The sequence below is a fragment of the Diplotaxodon limnothrissa genome, linkage group LG15, assembly GCF_057381915.1.
Source record: "Diplotaxodon limnothrissa isolate DT_005_m linkage group LG15, D_limnothrissa_male_GT1.1, whole genome shotgun sequence".
Lineage (NCBI taxonomy): Eukaryota > Metazoa > Chordata > Actinopteri > Cichliformes > Cichlidae > Diplotaxodon > Diplotaxodon limnothrissa.
In genome coordinates this window covers 1216862-1233520 of record NC_140610.1, presented here as the reverse complement: position 1 = coordinate 1233520, position 16659 = coordinate 1216862, and the positions used below count along the sequence as shown (strand labels likewise).

Here is a 16659-nt window from a genome sequence, read left to right as displayed (position 1 = left end):
TATCTGCATGGCTTGATACAAGAAAGTCAAACACAGCCTTGTGCTTCCGTGCTTCACACTCAAGAGACACCACACCATCTGCACGTATGCGGGCTCCACCAAAAGCTATGAGTACAGTCTTTGTGGGCTGTAACCGAGGCATATCTGGTAACTCGTCATAAACTGATCTGGGGAGCACATTTGCGTCCGCACCTGTGTCTAGCTTGAAGGTGAGTGGTACGTCTCCGATTGTCACACTTTCATGCCATTTGCCAGTCTTGTGCTTGTCGCTGGATACCATGCCGATGTATAGTGAATCGCCATCAGTTTCAATGTTGTTAATAGTTTTTGTTTTCTTGAAGTGTCTACTCTTCTCTGCGCTAGCTCTGCACACTTTTGAGAAGTGGTTATTTTTCCCACACTTGTGACATGTTGCCCCATAGGCTGGACACTGTCGGAATGCGTGTTTGTTGCCGCATTTGTGACAAACTGTTTGTTTGTCGTTGCTCAGTTTGTTTTTACTGTGTCCTGATTTAATGTATCCTGGCATTTTTCTTAATGCGTCCACTGACGTGTCTTGGGCTGCAGTTATTGACTGCATGGCCTGAATCTGTGACTTGGCCACTTCTGCTGATCTGCATATTTCTATCGTCTTGCGCAGTATGAGGTCGTTGTCACGAAGCAATCTCTCTTTTAGTCTTGCGTCACTTATGCTGAACACCAATTTATCCCTGATCATGTCGTCCTCATTGATCCCAAATTCACAACTTTTACTTCTCTGACGGAGTTCCGTGACATATCTGTCCACTGTTATATCCGCCGACATTGGGTATGACCAGAACTTGTGGCGTTCAAAAACAACGTTCTTTCGTGGACTACAGTATTCCTTAAACGTTTTCAAAATGTCCGCCATTGTCAGTGCGTCTCCGGTCGGGGTCACTGTGAGCGTGTTGTACACTTCAAGCGCTTCTTCGCCGATAGTGTGGAGAAGAATGGCTATTTTAACCTTTTCATCCTTCTCCAACGCACCCGTAGCAGTCATATACAGTCCGAATCTTTGTTCCCACCTGCGCCAGGTCTCAGATAAATTGCCTGTGAGCAGTAGCGGTGATGGTGGCTTGAATTGCTCCATGCCGTTAGCAATGGCTACTGTTAGCTAATCTACGGCTAGCTTACTCACGTCGCGGTCCCTGTTCACACGGTCTTGCCGACTTCTGACACCATGTTGTAACTTTATGCAGTGTTGCTCCAACTGCCCGTGTAGCGTGGGTTGTGGTCAACAATAACTTTAGACCAAGCACAGAGGACTGAGACGAGGCTATGGTGGAGGTCCAGACTTTTACTCCATAGGCTCAGAACACATACCATAACACAGTACCACCTACTGGTGGGAGGTAGTAATAGCTGCTGCTTATTACAATATACCACAATATGGTGGCTAGCACTGCAGCAAGAAAGACCTCTTTTTGTTGTTGTTTTTTAAACCCACAGTCCAAAGAAATGCTTGTTGAGGTTAGGTTCACGGGAAATACTAAATTGGCTGCAGGTGACCAGCAATCGTTGTGCTAGGCATGGGGCAGACTGTATCAGCTACAACACAAGGTGATGTGGCTTTTAGTTAATTAGCTGTAATTGTGGCTAAGACCAGCCTGGACGTTATGCTCAGTCCATCAGGTTGTAAACAAGACTACGCTACAAACAGCTAGAGGATCTATGAAGCCTTGCTCATCCGTAGTGTTGCTTTACCAAATATTAACAAGAGCGTGCTACCATATTCACAATGCTACAACAAGCTCTCACATGCAGTACTGATGGCTGGTTAGAAGTCTTACTCGGGTATTATAGATTCCCTGATTAATGGAAACTTCAAAGCAGCATTACACGAATGGCTGTTTCCCCCCAAACTCAGGTTAAAAATGAAAGTAAAATAAAAGCATTTAAATGACTCTAAATTCTGCTCTGTGATTTGAGGACGCTTGAGTCTGTGTAACCTCCTATAATTGAATGGGAAGGCTTTTCTGACAAAGCACCCATATCTGATGAGCTGGGAGTGAGAATGGGTTGGTGCTGATGCTGCAGTGGGTATGTCCAACCTTCCTCTGATATTTGATAATTTCCCACAAACAGCAGGGCGTACAGTTCATACAGCAAACACAGAGCGCAGCTAAAGCTGATGGAAACTGCATTTTTGGGTAAATAATAATTTGAGATTAAGCTCATGCTCTTTGCAATCTCATGACAGCTGTTCTTACTGTTATTTTTTCATACAGTATTTTTCAGTTGGACAGATATTTTGTTCTGTACTGTGTCTAAATTTCATCACGACTCTGTTTCCATTTCCTTTGGCGAACAGGTGAAAGTCGTGCTGAGGGTGAACCCATCGCTGTCAGAGAGCCAAGGCCAACCACCTGTTCTCCGGATCGACCCGTCCAAGAAGAGAGTAACCATAGTGGAGCCGGTCACCAAAAGCCATCAGCATGCTACCATGACACTGGGCAGGGATGGCAAAAGTCAGCTGAAGACCTTCACCTTTGACAGTGCATATCCTCAGGAGTCAAGCCAGGTGTGGCTCTGTTGCAAAGCATTTAAATATGACTTTAGTTGTTTCTATGGTGATCAGGTTGGCAGACAGTGGATTGTGTAGCATTACATGTATACAGCACATATTCCCTCCTCTTTATCCTACACTGTTAGTTCCCTCTCTCTGTCTGATGACCTGAAAACTGATAGGCCCTGGATAGCCACCACAATTACACAGTCCATCAATTACATTCAGCCTTATCCAAGCTCTGCTTACAGTATCTGAGCCCAAGGGAATCAGTCTGCATCCCCGTTCTGCTTTGCTCTTGCTCTGTACCGAGTGCGCTTCTTCACAAGCTGCTCGCTGTCCTTTGTTCTCTCGACCAGGCCGAGGTGTGTGCAGGCGTCTTGGCTGATGTCATCCGCTGTGTGCTCAGCGGCAGCGATGCCTGTGTCCTGGGCTTGGGTTGTGCTGATGTGGGTGAGTAATCGGTCCTTGTCCTCTCGATACAAATCTCCAGCCTCCTCGTGTCTTTTGTCTCCTCTCCCAGTCAGTTTTCTCTTTTTTGCTCTTTAAAAAAACCAACAAACAAACATTTCCCTTTAAGTTATTCATCCTTCACCTGTTACTTTATAAATAAAAGCCTGATCATCAGTTATACAGCATGCATGTGTTTGTAAAAGCTTCCCATTGTTTGACGTTTTAGGCAAATATTTCACTTCATTTTGCTGAAGCGCTGAGCAGAAGGGCCTGCAAACAAAGTGGACTGTGATATGTTGCTATTAGAGAGATGGAGCCCTGCACTTAGCGGTAAAGGGGTTTAATAGATTTGTAGCACACACACACACACACACACACACACACACACACACACACACACACACACACACAGGGTAAGGACAGGGTCTCCTTGGACCTGCTTTTTCACATGACGCCACTCTCCGTAAATCTGATTGAATTAGTTGGCCAGTACAGACTACATGTGGCCCGCGGCCAGGGGGGCATCAATCTCCTCCACAGAATACTATTCTCTCTGAATAACGGCCGCTCGGCCTTTAATTGGAGTAAACCAATTCTCTTATCCTCATTCAATTAGAGTTTGGATAAGACGAGATAGGGTGAAACAAGCCCATAACTCAAGAGTAATGTGGGGCAAAAGTGCACTAGAAAGAGACACAATATGGCATCGGTCCATAAAAACATTTATTTGTCTATTCTTGTGAGATTATATATGATGTGTTTTGTTCGTGCCAATGCTTTCCTGCAATTAGCCCCATTTCAAGACTTTGCTATAAATCTGATTATCTATATATCCATATATAAAATCTTGCAGATATTTTTTATGACTGATATGAAATCTTTTATTATTCAGTCATTTCTGCCTGCAGTGCATTGAAAGTGAACGTGTGCTCTGTGATGTGCTGTTTTCAGCACGCCTCCTCCCCTGCCTTTATTTCAGTGTTAAGATGTTACAGTTCGATGTTCATTATTTGGTGTGTACTATTTTGAGCCCATGGCCTCAGCTACGACTATGGCCCCATTGTGTTTGGTAGCACACGTGCAGAAGCCAGACGTACAATCATTTTTAGCTGAGCTACCCAAAAACTAACTCCGGCTGATGATGCTTTTTTTTGGAAAATTAAAAAAATAGTTCCCTTGCTAAGTGGAATAAACGACTTGTATCTCCTGTTACACACGTGAACAGCAGAAGCTGTGATTTTATTTATTAAACAGCCCAGAAAAACTGTTTCTGACAGCAACACGTTGCATTGATATGGTTAGTATATTTTTCAGACATAAATAATATAAAAACTGATTGTGCCACTCAGACTGTGTATTTGTGAATGTAGTATATATTGTGTGGATGCATACCTTCATGTATGTCATATGTAGTAGGGTTTTCAAAGGACTCAAGGCGGCCCACAGTCCAACTAAGTACACTCTTAATAAGTGCACACCAAAGAATCACAGAGGGATCCCTAATTAGCAAGAAGGTGCTGTTAGTCAGTTGCAGCTGATTCATTGATGATCTGCAGGTGTGAGCACATTTTGACAGTTTGCTGGTTTGGAGCATTCAGGTGTGGTTAACAGAAGGTCACCCAAATGTGTGTAACCCATGCTTAGACGGTGCATAAGAGCTACATTTCAGTTAGCCTCAGTTAGCATGTTAAAGTTAAAGTTCATTAAGGCACTGCTAGAAAGACTGAAAACATATAGCTTGTTTGGATGGCAGCGTGGCTTAGCTTTCAGGATCAGTGTCCTTTGAACAGACAACAGCAAAATGTTGGTGCTTGGCTGTAACACACAGCAACATTTGAGCCAAAACCCAAACAAACACAACAGATCAGTATAAACACCTGATACCAAGTGTCAGGCACGGTGGTGGAGGTATGAGGATTTGGGCTTATGCAGTCACCTGGGAACCGAGTAGTCAAATAATCACCATAAACTCCAAACTAACCTAGAGACAAATGTGAGGCTCAGCCAGCTAAAGCTGTGTCATGCAGCAGGCAATGACCCCCAACAGTCAAGGTGACCCACAGTAGAACTTATAAACAAATACCTGCAAAGTTCAATGAACTTAAGCAATGTTGTAAAGACAAAAATTGTTACACAACATTGAAGGCTGATACACTCATACAGAAATCAATTGGTTTAAATTAATGATTATGGTCTATAATAGCTGCAAGCCATCGAATCTTGGGGTGCACTTCATTTTTCATAAGACCGAATCGAGTCTTGCAAAAACTTCATTTTTATATATAGAAAATCTGTGCATCTATGTGTTCCCCTTCCACCTCAGGGTCCTGGTCCAGCATGGTGGGCAGTGGTGAGAACATTGGGAAGCTCGGCTTGATTCCTTGTGCCATCTCCTGGCTGTACAGCGCCATCGAGCGCCGCAGAGAGAGGACGTGGACCGATCTCAGTGTGTCAGTGTCTGCTATCGAACTGTGCTGCGGAGAGGAGGACACGCTGAGGGATCTGCTGGGGGAAGTTGTTCCATCATTAGGCAGCATCCACGACAGCCCGAAAGCCCACATTAAACTCCAGGAGGACCCAGTCTACGGAGTCCAGGTAGAACTGAAGGTTTTTACCATTAAGAGAAGGGATTGTTAAACTCCTGTGCCTCCCTTACCTCTGCATCGGCACGCTGTGGCCCAGTGACCCACATCTGTAGTAGTGGAGTTACTGTTGTTGGCATAAAAGTCTAATAAATCTTCATAAACACAAACCCAAAGTAGACAACAGGGAGCAAAGGTGATACTGTTTACTGCAGATAGGAGACAGCAGCAGCAAAAACCCCTTTTAAAGTTATTCTAATTGTTTCAAAAGAGACAGTATTCTCACGTTACACGTTCATGCCAACTAGATTAGTTAGATTAGTTGTCTGTGGTGCTTGCGAGCTGGCGTGAGTGTGTGCCCTCTGGATGTGAGAAACTTTTATTCATCTTTATTTAGACAATAATGGTCCGCACTGTGTTGGAAAAGATAATGGTGCTGGGAGGGAAACCTATTATGCTGCACAGCACATTATATCTGATTACACTGTGTCTGTGTGTGGGCGCCACATCCTCTCTGTTCTTTCAGTCAACACTTGAAGAATGACTGAAGCCCGAATGTTTTGCTGCTGAGACGAATGACACAAGATTCATTCTAACAATATTGAACCTGTTTCAAAATGAACAGTGATCAGCAACAGTGGGATAAATGTAACAGATGAAAGGGCTGATTTTACAGCAAATGTGCATCTGCTTCTTCTCTCCTTCAGCTACACAAGCACAACCGGGTGAAGGCCCCCACTGCCGAGCGGGCTGCTTCCCTCCTGGATGCAGCCGTCGCAGCACGTCGGCACAGTGACTTTATTACGTACCTGTGTGACAGCTCCATCATGTTCTTCACCCTTCACGTGCAGCCTCCACGTACAGAGAGCAGCACCATTGGAAAAGGTTGCAGTGAAATATTCAGAAACTGATTCTAGAATTTCGATATTTTATGATTTGCATCTGTTAAATCTTTTTGCATTACCTCCTCTAAAGTCCAACTGTATCGTTTCCGTAGGTTCCCGCGGCGCCACCAAGTTGACCATGATAGACGTGTGTAGTGGTATGAGGGGTGTCAACAAAAATAAACCCCCCCATTCTGAGCTGGGCCCAATCGTCCTGTCTCTTCTAAGTGGACAGAAAAGCACCGCAAACAAGTAAGAATCTAAAACAAAGGAGGAAAATTGTTTGTTCATTAAAAACTTTGTTTTCTTTAACCTATTTATACTCCGGGTTTACAAGCTGCAACACAGGCCACTGTAAACCACCCCAAACTGCAAATTCTTATTGGAGCTCTGATATTTATTTATTTTCTTCTCTTTTTATGTCGATTTATTAGCTTTTTTTTTTGTGCGCTGATGTAACCGGAGCCTCGTCGGCTCGTATGCTGCACTGGATTTGCAGAGATGACAATAAAGTTTACTCTGACTTTGGTGCAGTTAAACCTGCGACCACAGACACTCACATGACGTTGCACTGTTTCTGCAGGATTGGGAAGTTGACGTTGCTCCTTCGAGAGTCCCTGGGCCACACAAATTGCCACACTACAGTAATTGCTCAAATCATGGATTCTTTGACACACCTTCAAGAGAACTTCTCTACCATCCAGCTTGCTTCTCGTTTTCGCAGGACACAGAAGAGGACGAAGGTAGTATAAATGACAGAGTCTAATCATGTCACTCTTTATCTAGCACCCCAAAATTGTTGAATGTTGCTTTGGATTTATAAGACTTATCTAATAGCATCATCCACCTTCATCCGACAGCAGTCTACCTCATGTTCTCCTTGTGCGAGGAGTCTGACTAGAGAAAAAAAAGGGCTGCAGTCGTTCTCCCTGCGGGCGTTCCACTCTACCGATGAGGTAGACGTCGACATCCGTCCTTTTCGCCTGCGTGATGAACTGGATGAACGCTCCAGTAGTGAACAGTCTTGCGACACAGTCATCCAGATAGACTCAGACGGCTCAGTCCACCCCAGATCAGCCCCGAGGCAGGCGCAGCCCGAGTTTGTACCAATCATACCGTCTTTGCACCCTAACAAGGCGGACTTGGACGACCCAGAGTTTGCTGCTCTCCTCCAGGAGCTTCTGAGAATTCCTCAGCTGCAAGTAGAAAAGACGACAGAGTCAGCTCTTCTGGGGCAAACCGACGTTTTGAAAGGAGAAAGGAAGCAACCAGAGAGGGACTGTCTCAAATGTGACACGTTTGCTCAACTTCAAGAACGTCTGGGGTGCATCGATGGAAGTGAAATGACCATGGATGTGCTCAGATCTTCCTTAAAAGGTGCCTGTTTAAATAATGTCACTGTTAAGTCACAGCACCCGGAGGAATCTGTAAAACGCGCAGACACTGAAGCTCCACAGACACTGCTGAATAAGGGGCTGAGCTGCAGTCAGACCTCTGCTGGAGAAAAGCAAACAGACGGTGCTGGAGACAGTTTTCAGAGAGAAGATTCGGGTTTGTACGACTGTGAGGAGTGTAGTGCCACCAGTTCCAGCGAGGAACTGCTCAATCAAACTCTGGGTCTGAACGCGACCTGCCGCTCTGAGCCTTCTAACACCAGGACTCTTAAGTCAGGTAATGGGGTTTCTTCCAAGCGCTTTAATGTGGATGCAAAGGTCACGGCAGGGGCCAGTTCTCTTGCACTTGAACCTTCACACAAACAGGACAGAGCTGAAACTGCTGATTGGTTCAAAACAGACAAAAGGACCTCACCAGTTGGCAAAAGCTCCCCCATATCTCCTTCTTCTACGTGCTCCTCTTCACACTCCCTGGCTAAAAGTGTTGTACTCGGAGACGTCCTAAACAGTCACCCCAAACAGGATGTTAAGGAAATGAAAGCCACGATCACAGTGACCGTTCAGCAGCCGCTGGACTTAAAAGGTCAAGATGAGCTGGTTTTCTCTATGGTAGAAGAGGTGACCATCAGTGGAGCGTACGACAGAGCAAGGACAGGTGGAAATATTATTTGCATCAGAGACGGAGCTCATTCACAGGCACACGCTGAAGACTCGGCTAGTTCTCAGCCAATCCAGATAATCAGCAACGTCAGCGAGGAATCTGCAGCTCCAGGCTCCTCTGGTGCTCCCGAAAGCTCTGCTGCTCATCCTGCTGGCACTGAAAAGTCCCAGCATCAAGTCAGAAGGGAGAAAAGGGTGTTGCCTTCATTTATTAACCCCATGTTGATTAATACAGACTTGGATTGTGACTTGGATTGTGCCAAAGACAACGAAAGTCACTGTGAAACTTTAGCAGGAGTCAGGTCAGAATCAGAGTCCATTAGAAATACAGCTCGATGTTCAGAACACAGGGAGGTCCTTCAGGAGAAGTGTGCACCTGTGGCTTCTCAGAAACATGTCAAAAAGACTGACAAGTCTTGTAGCCAAATGTCTTATGAGCCAGTCGTCTTAGAACATTTGAGTTTTTGTAATAAACCTCCAGACAACAAAACGTGTGAGCAGACAAACACAGACAAGGCCCACCCCAGAGACCGTGGGCATGTTTACTCCTCGAACACTGCAGAGCTTTCAGAGGGGACTGAGATCACATGCAGAGATACACCCAAGAGGACTGGTGAGTCACCTGGTTGCCAAGAAACCATCCTTTGCTCCTATTCAACAGGTAGCTTACCTCGAGCATGGCAAAGTGCCAAACACCAGGATGCCCACCTCGTAGACTCAAGGGGGCTGACATCATCCACTCCCTGCAGCCCAAGGGTAACTCTCGAGAGGAGGAAGGCGAGGCAGCACTCCCCTACTAACCACAACCTCTATATTTCCTCTCCTCAAAGATATGGAACAGACTTCAAACAGGATCCTGGTGCTACTTTCAGGAAGGGTATTGGATCTGTGATTGATAAATCCACTTCAGCAGTAAAACGTGATAATACAAGCAGGAGGCTCAGGTCACCGATGGAGGAGAGTGGCAGGCTTTTCAGTGCCAAACTACAGCAGCTGGCTAGACGGACGAGCTCTCTTGGGCGGATCCCAAGAGACTTTCCAGCCCTAGAAAGAGGCGGCAGCAACGCTTCTGTGAGCTCCAGGGGAAGCTCCAGGGGAAGTACTGAAGGAGCTTGTAAGTCTGGCTATAAAGGCAATTTTGAGGGAGATTGTACCTTTCCGAGGGCCAGCAGGAGCCCGAGGAAAAATCCTCGGTCTGAACATCATTTTTTCCCGTCTGAAAACCCTGCGACTCAGTCTTCTAGGCATATCCACTCCAAGCTTTCTGCTGTGGGAAAGCTCAAGACGTCTAGCCCCAAAGTCCGTCGATCGTCAGCTCCTAGCATCAAGAACCCCGGCGTCTCCCACAAAACCCTGCAGGACTCCATCAATCATAGTGCCAGTCTGTCTCCAGACAGTAAAACAGTCAGCCACGAACGCACATCCTCCTTTTTCCCCTCTTCCCCTCCACGGTCTCATCGCTCTATCAGCCGGACTCCAAGCCAGAGCTCCACATCCTCATCCACAAAATCTGCCATTCAGGGATTTGTTAACGGTCGCCTCTCAGACTTTCTCAAGGAGAGGGCCCCCAGTCCCACTACAGGAGGATCGGACCAAACGACCTCACTGCCCTCCCCGTACAGTCAACTGACATCTCCCCGCATGCCCGATCACCTGAGTGGGCACGCAAGTGACACCACCAGCGTGTTGAGCGGCGATTTACCACCAGCTATGGGGAAGACATCCCTGCATTTTTCTAACAGAAACAGTTTGGTGAGCAGTGGCTATGACAGCATGGTGAGGGACAGCGAGGCCACAGGCAGCAGCACCTCAGCCAGAGACTCAGTCAGCGACAGGAGCGGCTCCCTCCTCAGCGCGGCTCGCAGCGGCCGGCCGTCTCGGAGACGAGGCGGTACAGGTGAGAGCGCCTACGATTTTTATGTAATGAATTAAATGACTTTCACTTTTGGAAAGTTTTCAAGTTTGATTTATAAAGCAAACAAAAACAAACCAACAGAAGCTCAAAGCAGACGTTCTTATGCAAACGTTAGCGCCGCTGTTCGCCAACGCCAGCTTCATGGTGACATGGCTGGCTCATAATCTGACTGCATAACATATTAATGTGACATTAATGAAAGACGACATGTGTGCTGGACGCAGCCAGACCCAGTTTCCTCGCTGGCATTAAAAGCCAGATTGTGTAGGAAGTCGCATCATTAATACATGAACCCAGGAAGGATTCTCACTGATGGAAACAGAAAACGTTTGTGTGGTTGTGTTACACAGAGGGGTGTGTGCGTGATTATGCACGCTAACAGAGTTATGTTGCAAACACACTCACTGTTGTGATGATGATGGAACAGCAGAGGAGACACGACTTGAATAAGTATATGACTCTTAAATAGTCCCCTGAAATAATACACTGTTAACTGCTTTTTGTGCGTGCGCTCAGTTTGTCCTCATGTGTCCTCTTCTGTAACTAAAAGCTACAGTTTGAAAACATAAAGCACTCACTATCTTTTCCTGCACTGGCAGACTGACTCAAACTGAGAGTTGCAGTAATTGTGTCTCCGGTCTTGACTTCTGGCAGCTCTGCGGCTGCACTTTGGCCCGAGGCAAACTGTTGTTCCAGCAGGAACCACATACGGCAGCTCATGAATCGTTTCCTGCTGTAGCTGCCTCGTCTGTAAATGTGTGACTCACTGTGACTTTTCTATTTAATGCTCAACACTCACATTAAGAACCAAGAAAAGTCCACTAACATGTGCTTCTGCCTTACATGTGTTGGCGCTCTTGGCTCCAGGTACTCAGCAGCGCCACCTTTCCCATGATTCACCTCTGACCCTGAGACGCTCGGCTAGCGGTCTGCGGTCTCGCTGGATGGATCAAGGAATCCCAGAGGCCTACGAGATCAAGGTCTATGAGATCGACAATGTACAGAGGATGCAGGAAAGAGCAGGTGCTGGCAAACAGGTGCTGGGTTTATTTTGATTTTTTTTTGTTGGAGGTTAAAGGGCATTACATAATAAACAGTATGACCTTTATAACCTCTGCGAGCAACGAGCGAGAACAGCCACAAAAACAGGATTGTGGTTGTTGTTTTGTTTGTGACGTAGAACTCAGTTAGTTCTCTTTTTGTATTCGAAATGGTAAGTAACCATTTTTTGTTATGGAATAAAAGGACCGGCGTTAATGCTGCCACAATATCATTTTTTGATATATTAAATGGAATAAATTGAAATGATCTGCCGTCTCTGTTGCAGAGATTTGAGGAGACGCCGCAGATATTGTGAGGCGAGAAACCTCAGCTATGGTGTCAACTTAACAGACCACAGCGAATAAGAGTAGAATAAGATAAATAAAATAGAAATATCCTTTATTGTCCCTCACTGGGGAAATTCACGCGTTACAGCAGCAAAGTGACAGACAGCGTGCAGGTTCCCACAAAGCTTAGAATAAACAAGGAATAAGAGTCCCGAGCAAATTTACAACATAAGAAACACAAATACTTTACAGTATTTTTAAACAGCAAAAAGTGCTTAAAAACAACAACGACGCACTACTGACAGTAATAATGAGGTGCCTCCAGTGTCTCGAGGTCATAGATTAACTCATGAAAATTATATTCCAAAAACTGGAAGTCGAGTTATTGAGCAAATCACAATTTAACCCTGTGTTTGTACTGAGCAGCTACAAGGTCTTCATACCTTTAACATATATTCATTTCCACCCATTTTAAATGTAATGTGTGTCTCATAAAACTTTGTTTTCTTATATGATTGATGATAAATGTGGCACATTTTTTCCTTCTGCAACGTAGTCCGAAGAATATGAATCCAGTAAACATATTAAATGGGAGAGAAATACAAAAGGAGTCCGTCGTGAGTAAATCATAGACAGAAATGTCTTAGGAGACCAAACATCTCCCACTCGTGGGAGTATTTTTGCACGATGCTGCAGAAGAAGAGCATGCTTGATAAGCTGACTGTGTAAACCTCGCATAAAAGACCGTCTGGCATTTAAAATGCGCTTGATAGCAAAACAGGGTCCATGTGGTGACGTAATGTCCCACAACGAGAGGTCTGGCCCCGTGAGACGCCTCCCTGTCTCCACCAGTCTCAGGCAACTTTGATACAATTTTAATGACCACATGGGGTAAACTGGGTCAGTGCTGCAGCGGCGAACAAAGACGTAGAACAAGCAGAGCAGAATGGAGGTAAAACACCAGATTTTAAAAACTGTAAATATGGATTTATTGACCCCCCCTCCCCCCACCCCCAAACGACTGCCATGCTCCCCCCATCTCTGCCCTAACATGATGTTTATATGAAGAGCAGCTGAGAGGTGGATGCTGTTTTTCATTAAAACCTACAAAGTACTCACATACAGTATTCCAGGGCTCATTGTTTAAATGGTGAGAGTAAATTAAATTTACTTAATTTCAGCTGTGTTTTAAAAATCTTTGAATAAATAAAAAAAGTGAAAAGGGTTGTGTTTCTGCTTTCAGGGGCCCACATGCTTCAGCGCCAAGCTGAAGCTCCTGGAGCACCGTCAGCAGAGGATCTCCGAAGTCCGAGCCAAATACAACAACCTGAGGAGAGAGCTGGAGCTGGCCAAACGCCGCCTCATGCTGGAGCCCGCCACGTGGAACCACGAGTGTCAGTGGAGTTTCTTTAAAAACTAACTGTAACTGTTATTGCTAATATCTGAAAAGAGTAGTCGTCATCTAGATTTAGCTTCCTCGAACAGCCTTTGGCTTCCACACTTCTCCCTGCCTTCCATTAATGTCTCTCTCAGTTCCAGCGACAACAATGAGCAACAATATCTAACAGAAACGAGTCCACTGGTCACCAGCAAATATATACAGTCCCAAAAGCTTAAGACCAGTTGAAAAATGGCAACAAGCAAGAGGAGGAAATGGGCATTAAGTTCATTAAAAACAAACTGAAACAGGCAATTTTTGGCGTGATCAACAACAACGGTGGAGCCATCGTCATCACTGAGTTCATGTTTGGAACTTTGATTTCTGTTTTGGGTTTTTTCCAGGTGTAAAACAGCTCGTTTCAGTTTAAGGACTGTATATATATCTTTGCATAGTACTTTGCCAGTGACACTGATAATGAGCAAGCGTCCTGAGCTTAACCAGCTAGCCACGGTGTTAGGTAGCAAAACTTCACACAGGCGATATAAAAACACGGACATATCCATCAGCAGTCGCTCAGTATCAATGAAGTCCTGTTGTGAACCTTAACCTTTCACTACCTTCATCTTAACTTTTGAAACCAGAAGCTATGCGTGGCCGACCTGACCGTGAAATCGAGGAGCGCTGCACACTCAGGCTAGCCTCCGGGCTTACCCTGAGTCACTGGACTTTACTTTCTGACTCTGAGAAGGACCATAGTGTTAAAGTCATCAAGACTTGTTGGTAGCAGCTGAGTCCATATAATTAACAGGAGAATACATTTAATGGTGTTAGAGCAAGAGAACAGAGAAGACTTCATTATAACATGTATGTACCCACAGGGACGCCTCTGCTGGCCGTGATAGGTAATACAGGTTTAAGGCACTTCCTCAATGGCTTCATTTTTTAGACTCAGAAGCTATGTTCATCTTTTATGTACAGTCTGTGTTCACACCATAATAAACACCCGGGCTGGTTAGCGAGCTAACTCTAGCGTAGCTATGCAATGTGTATCTGGCAAATCTGGTGCCAACATACTGACATACTGGTACACAGCTTATACACTGGTCTCTCAGCCATTATAGGCTATAAAACACAGGCTACAATACAAATGTACTTTACTGTTCTAGCTCGTACTAGGCTTGCACACAGATGGAGAGCATCTCATCTCATCTCATCTCATATTGTATCGTTTTGTAGGACCTGTTGTAACATTTCTGTATAGTTTAGCCATAAAATAAATATGAAGACATAATTCTGTAACTGGGTGATTTTGCTTGAAAGGTGACTGAAATGATTAAAACATGAGCAATCAGCTGATTAACTGGTTCAATGACTAATCATCTGAGCTCGCACTTCAGTGAATAAGCAAGTAATCAGCTTGTTATATGCAGCAGGCTGTAGCCTCCTTTTACAGGAGCAGCATCCACACTTCTCATTAGCACCATTAGTAATACCCTCACCAGCATGTGACATTTTATATTATGCTTTAATCACAGAGCACGTGATGCTGTTAAGGAATAAGAGGCTGTCACACCAACAAACTGCCCTGCTGGCAAAGCAGTTCTTACAGTATGAGAATGTTTTGTAATGCAATGATGACTTTTGTGGGTCTGAGAAAAATCTACCATGTGAACTTTGACCTCCACGATTTCATTCATCCTCCTTTTTGCTCATACAGTAACACACAGAAGTATACGCGGCACACTGACCCTTATTGTCCTTCCCCAGTCGACCTATGGCAGACGTTCGAGGTGGACTCCCTGGAGCATCTGGAAGCACTTGAGTTGGTGACGGCGCGGCTGGAGCGCAAGGTCAGCCTCTGCAAGGCCAACGTCATGATGGTCACCTGCTTTGATGGTGTCGCCGGGAGACGGCGTAAGAAGAGACGGCGAAAAACGGCAGATCATAGATTCACAGAGAGATACTGACCTACTGGCTGACATATATGTTTCTTTTAGACTATTATGTAGAACTTGTTGATTATCCATGAAGTTATCTCGGCACTCAAGACACAGAGGTGAGATCACCTCATGTATACACTTGTTATGTTTTGAAGTAGCACACTGCCTCCGGTCCCCTGGTGGGAATTCCTCTGCGGCATTTTAGACTTTCAAAAAAATCCAACTAACCTTTACTTCATGTTTTCCAGACAGTAGTTGCAGTTAAATAACCTATAAAGATGTGTGTTTATGCACTTTTTTAGCATTTGGCAGTATATTTAAAGCCATCACGTTCAAGCAGCATCTAATGCTAAAATATTTTGGTGCTAACGAGCTCGGTACCACAAAACTGCTGGCTCCAATGTTGGACAACGGGAGAGCCTATCATGTGTAATGAAACAGAAGCAGTCCAAAGTCTGTGTCTGCCATGGTTCTCAAAGAAATGACTCCACGTCTGATAATAACACTACACAACAACTGGCACTCAAACCTGTCAAAATGTGCTCTGGTTCTCGAAAGGCTCTGCGACCGTAGAAATGAGGGATTAGATCCTGGTTCTCTGGGAAGTCTTTAGGCTCAGCAATATCATTTATGTGAATACCATCTACACATCTGTGCAAAACGGCTCAGGAGGCAACTACAGCTCCAAATGAAGCACTTTTGTACTCTGCTAAGCAATTAATGAGAAACTGTGATAAGTGGACGATCCAAATTGTGCTTTTCTTAAAGCCATTTTCACACAAAGCTTTATTCCAATTGTCTTTGACATGCTGACTGGAGTCAAGGCTCCAATGATCGTCCGATTAGTGGACTGGCCTCTCTACCTCCTGAGCCACAGCTGTTCCACTGGATGCAAACATTTACAATACCTCAAACTGTCCTTCTACAACAAACAGAGCAAAGCGAGGGAAATGCAACTGAACGTGACGATTATGTTCTTCAAGTTTCATGTGCTTTGCTGTTCTTCTTGATTTGATTGGTCAAACCAATCATGTACTCAGCCAACACGATGTCTTTGAGTAGCAACGTGATCAGCCATCGTAGAGCAGAAGGCGGTGCAGCTTTCACAAAAAGGGAATATTATGCCACCAATGATGCCATTGTGTAAATAGATTTTGGTGCTAAAACTACAAAAGTAGTGCATTTCCTTATTTGTAACTAATGTAAATAAGTAAATGTTTAGCAGGGATCTCAGTGAACTGTTGAATGAGCCATAAGGGAACAACGGTAGTGTTTGTGTAAGTTACACCAACAGAGAGGTCGGTGATCAATACACTGACTGTAAAACACATTAGTAAGTGATTGGAAGTAGAATAAAAGAATGCAGATTCTACTGACAGTGTAATGGAGGAGTAATTACTTTAAAGGAATAACGTCACGGTGTCTGAAGAGCCCTGTGGCTCCGAGCCACGACCCAAAGTGATCGGTGAGCAGTGCTGGGATGTCTACCTGGGTCGATGCGTTTAAATATACGGGAATCGCACACACGCACACACGCTGGATGTTTGTTGTTGTGAATCGTATTAATCAGCATGTTGTTGTCACTGTGAATAAAT

The 16659-nt window shown here is 44.9% G+C and overlaps 1 protein-coding gene across 1 annotated transcript in view; it reads left to right on the top strand.

Annotated features, from left to right (window-relative positions):
- kif26bb (kinesin family member 26Bb) overlaps positions 1-15091 on the top strand; it is a 28159-nt gene extending 13068 nt beyond the window's left edge. Inside the window, exons 6-15 of the mRNA XM_085372510.1 lie at positions 2333-2542; positions 2887-2980; positions 5304-5575; positions 6270-6447; positions 6560-6698; positions 7030-7189; positions 7307-10397; positions 11283-11452; positions 12987-13137; positions 14892-15091. Of these exons, the coding sequence (XP_085228636.1) occupies positions 2333-2542; positions 2887-2980; positions 5304-5575; positions 6270-6447; positions 6560-6698; positions 7030-7189; positions 7307-10397; positions 11283-11452; positions 12987-13137; positions 14892-15091 (4665 nt within the window). The remainder of the gene's footprint in view (positions 1-2332; positions 2543-2886; positions 2981-5303; positions 5576-6269; positions 6448-6559; positions 6699-7029; positions 7190-7306; positions 10398-11282; positions 11453-12986; positions 13138-14891) is intronic.
- Positions 15092-16659: the final 1568 nt, after the last annotated feature.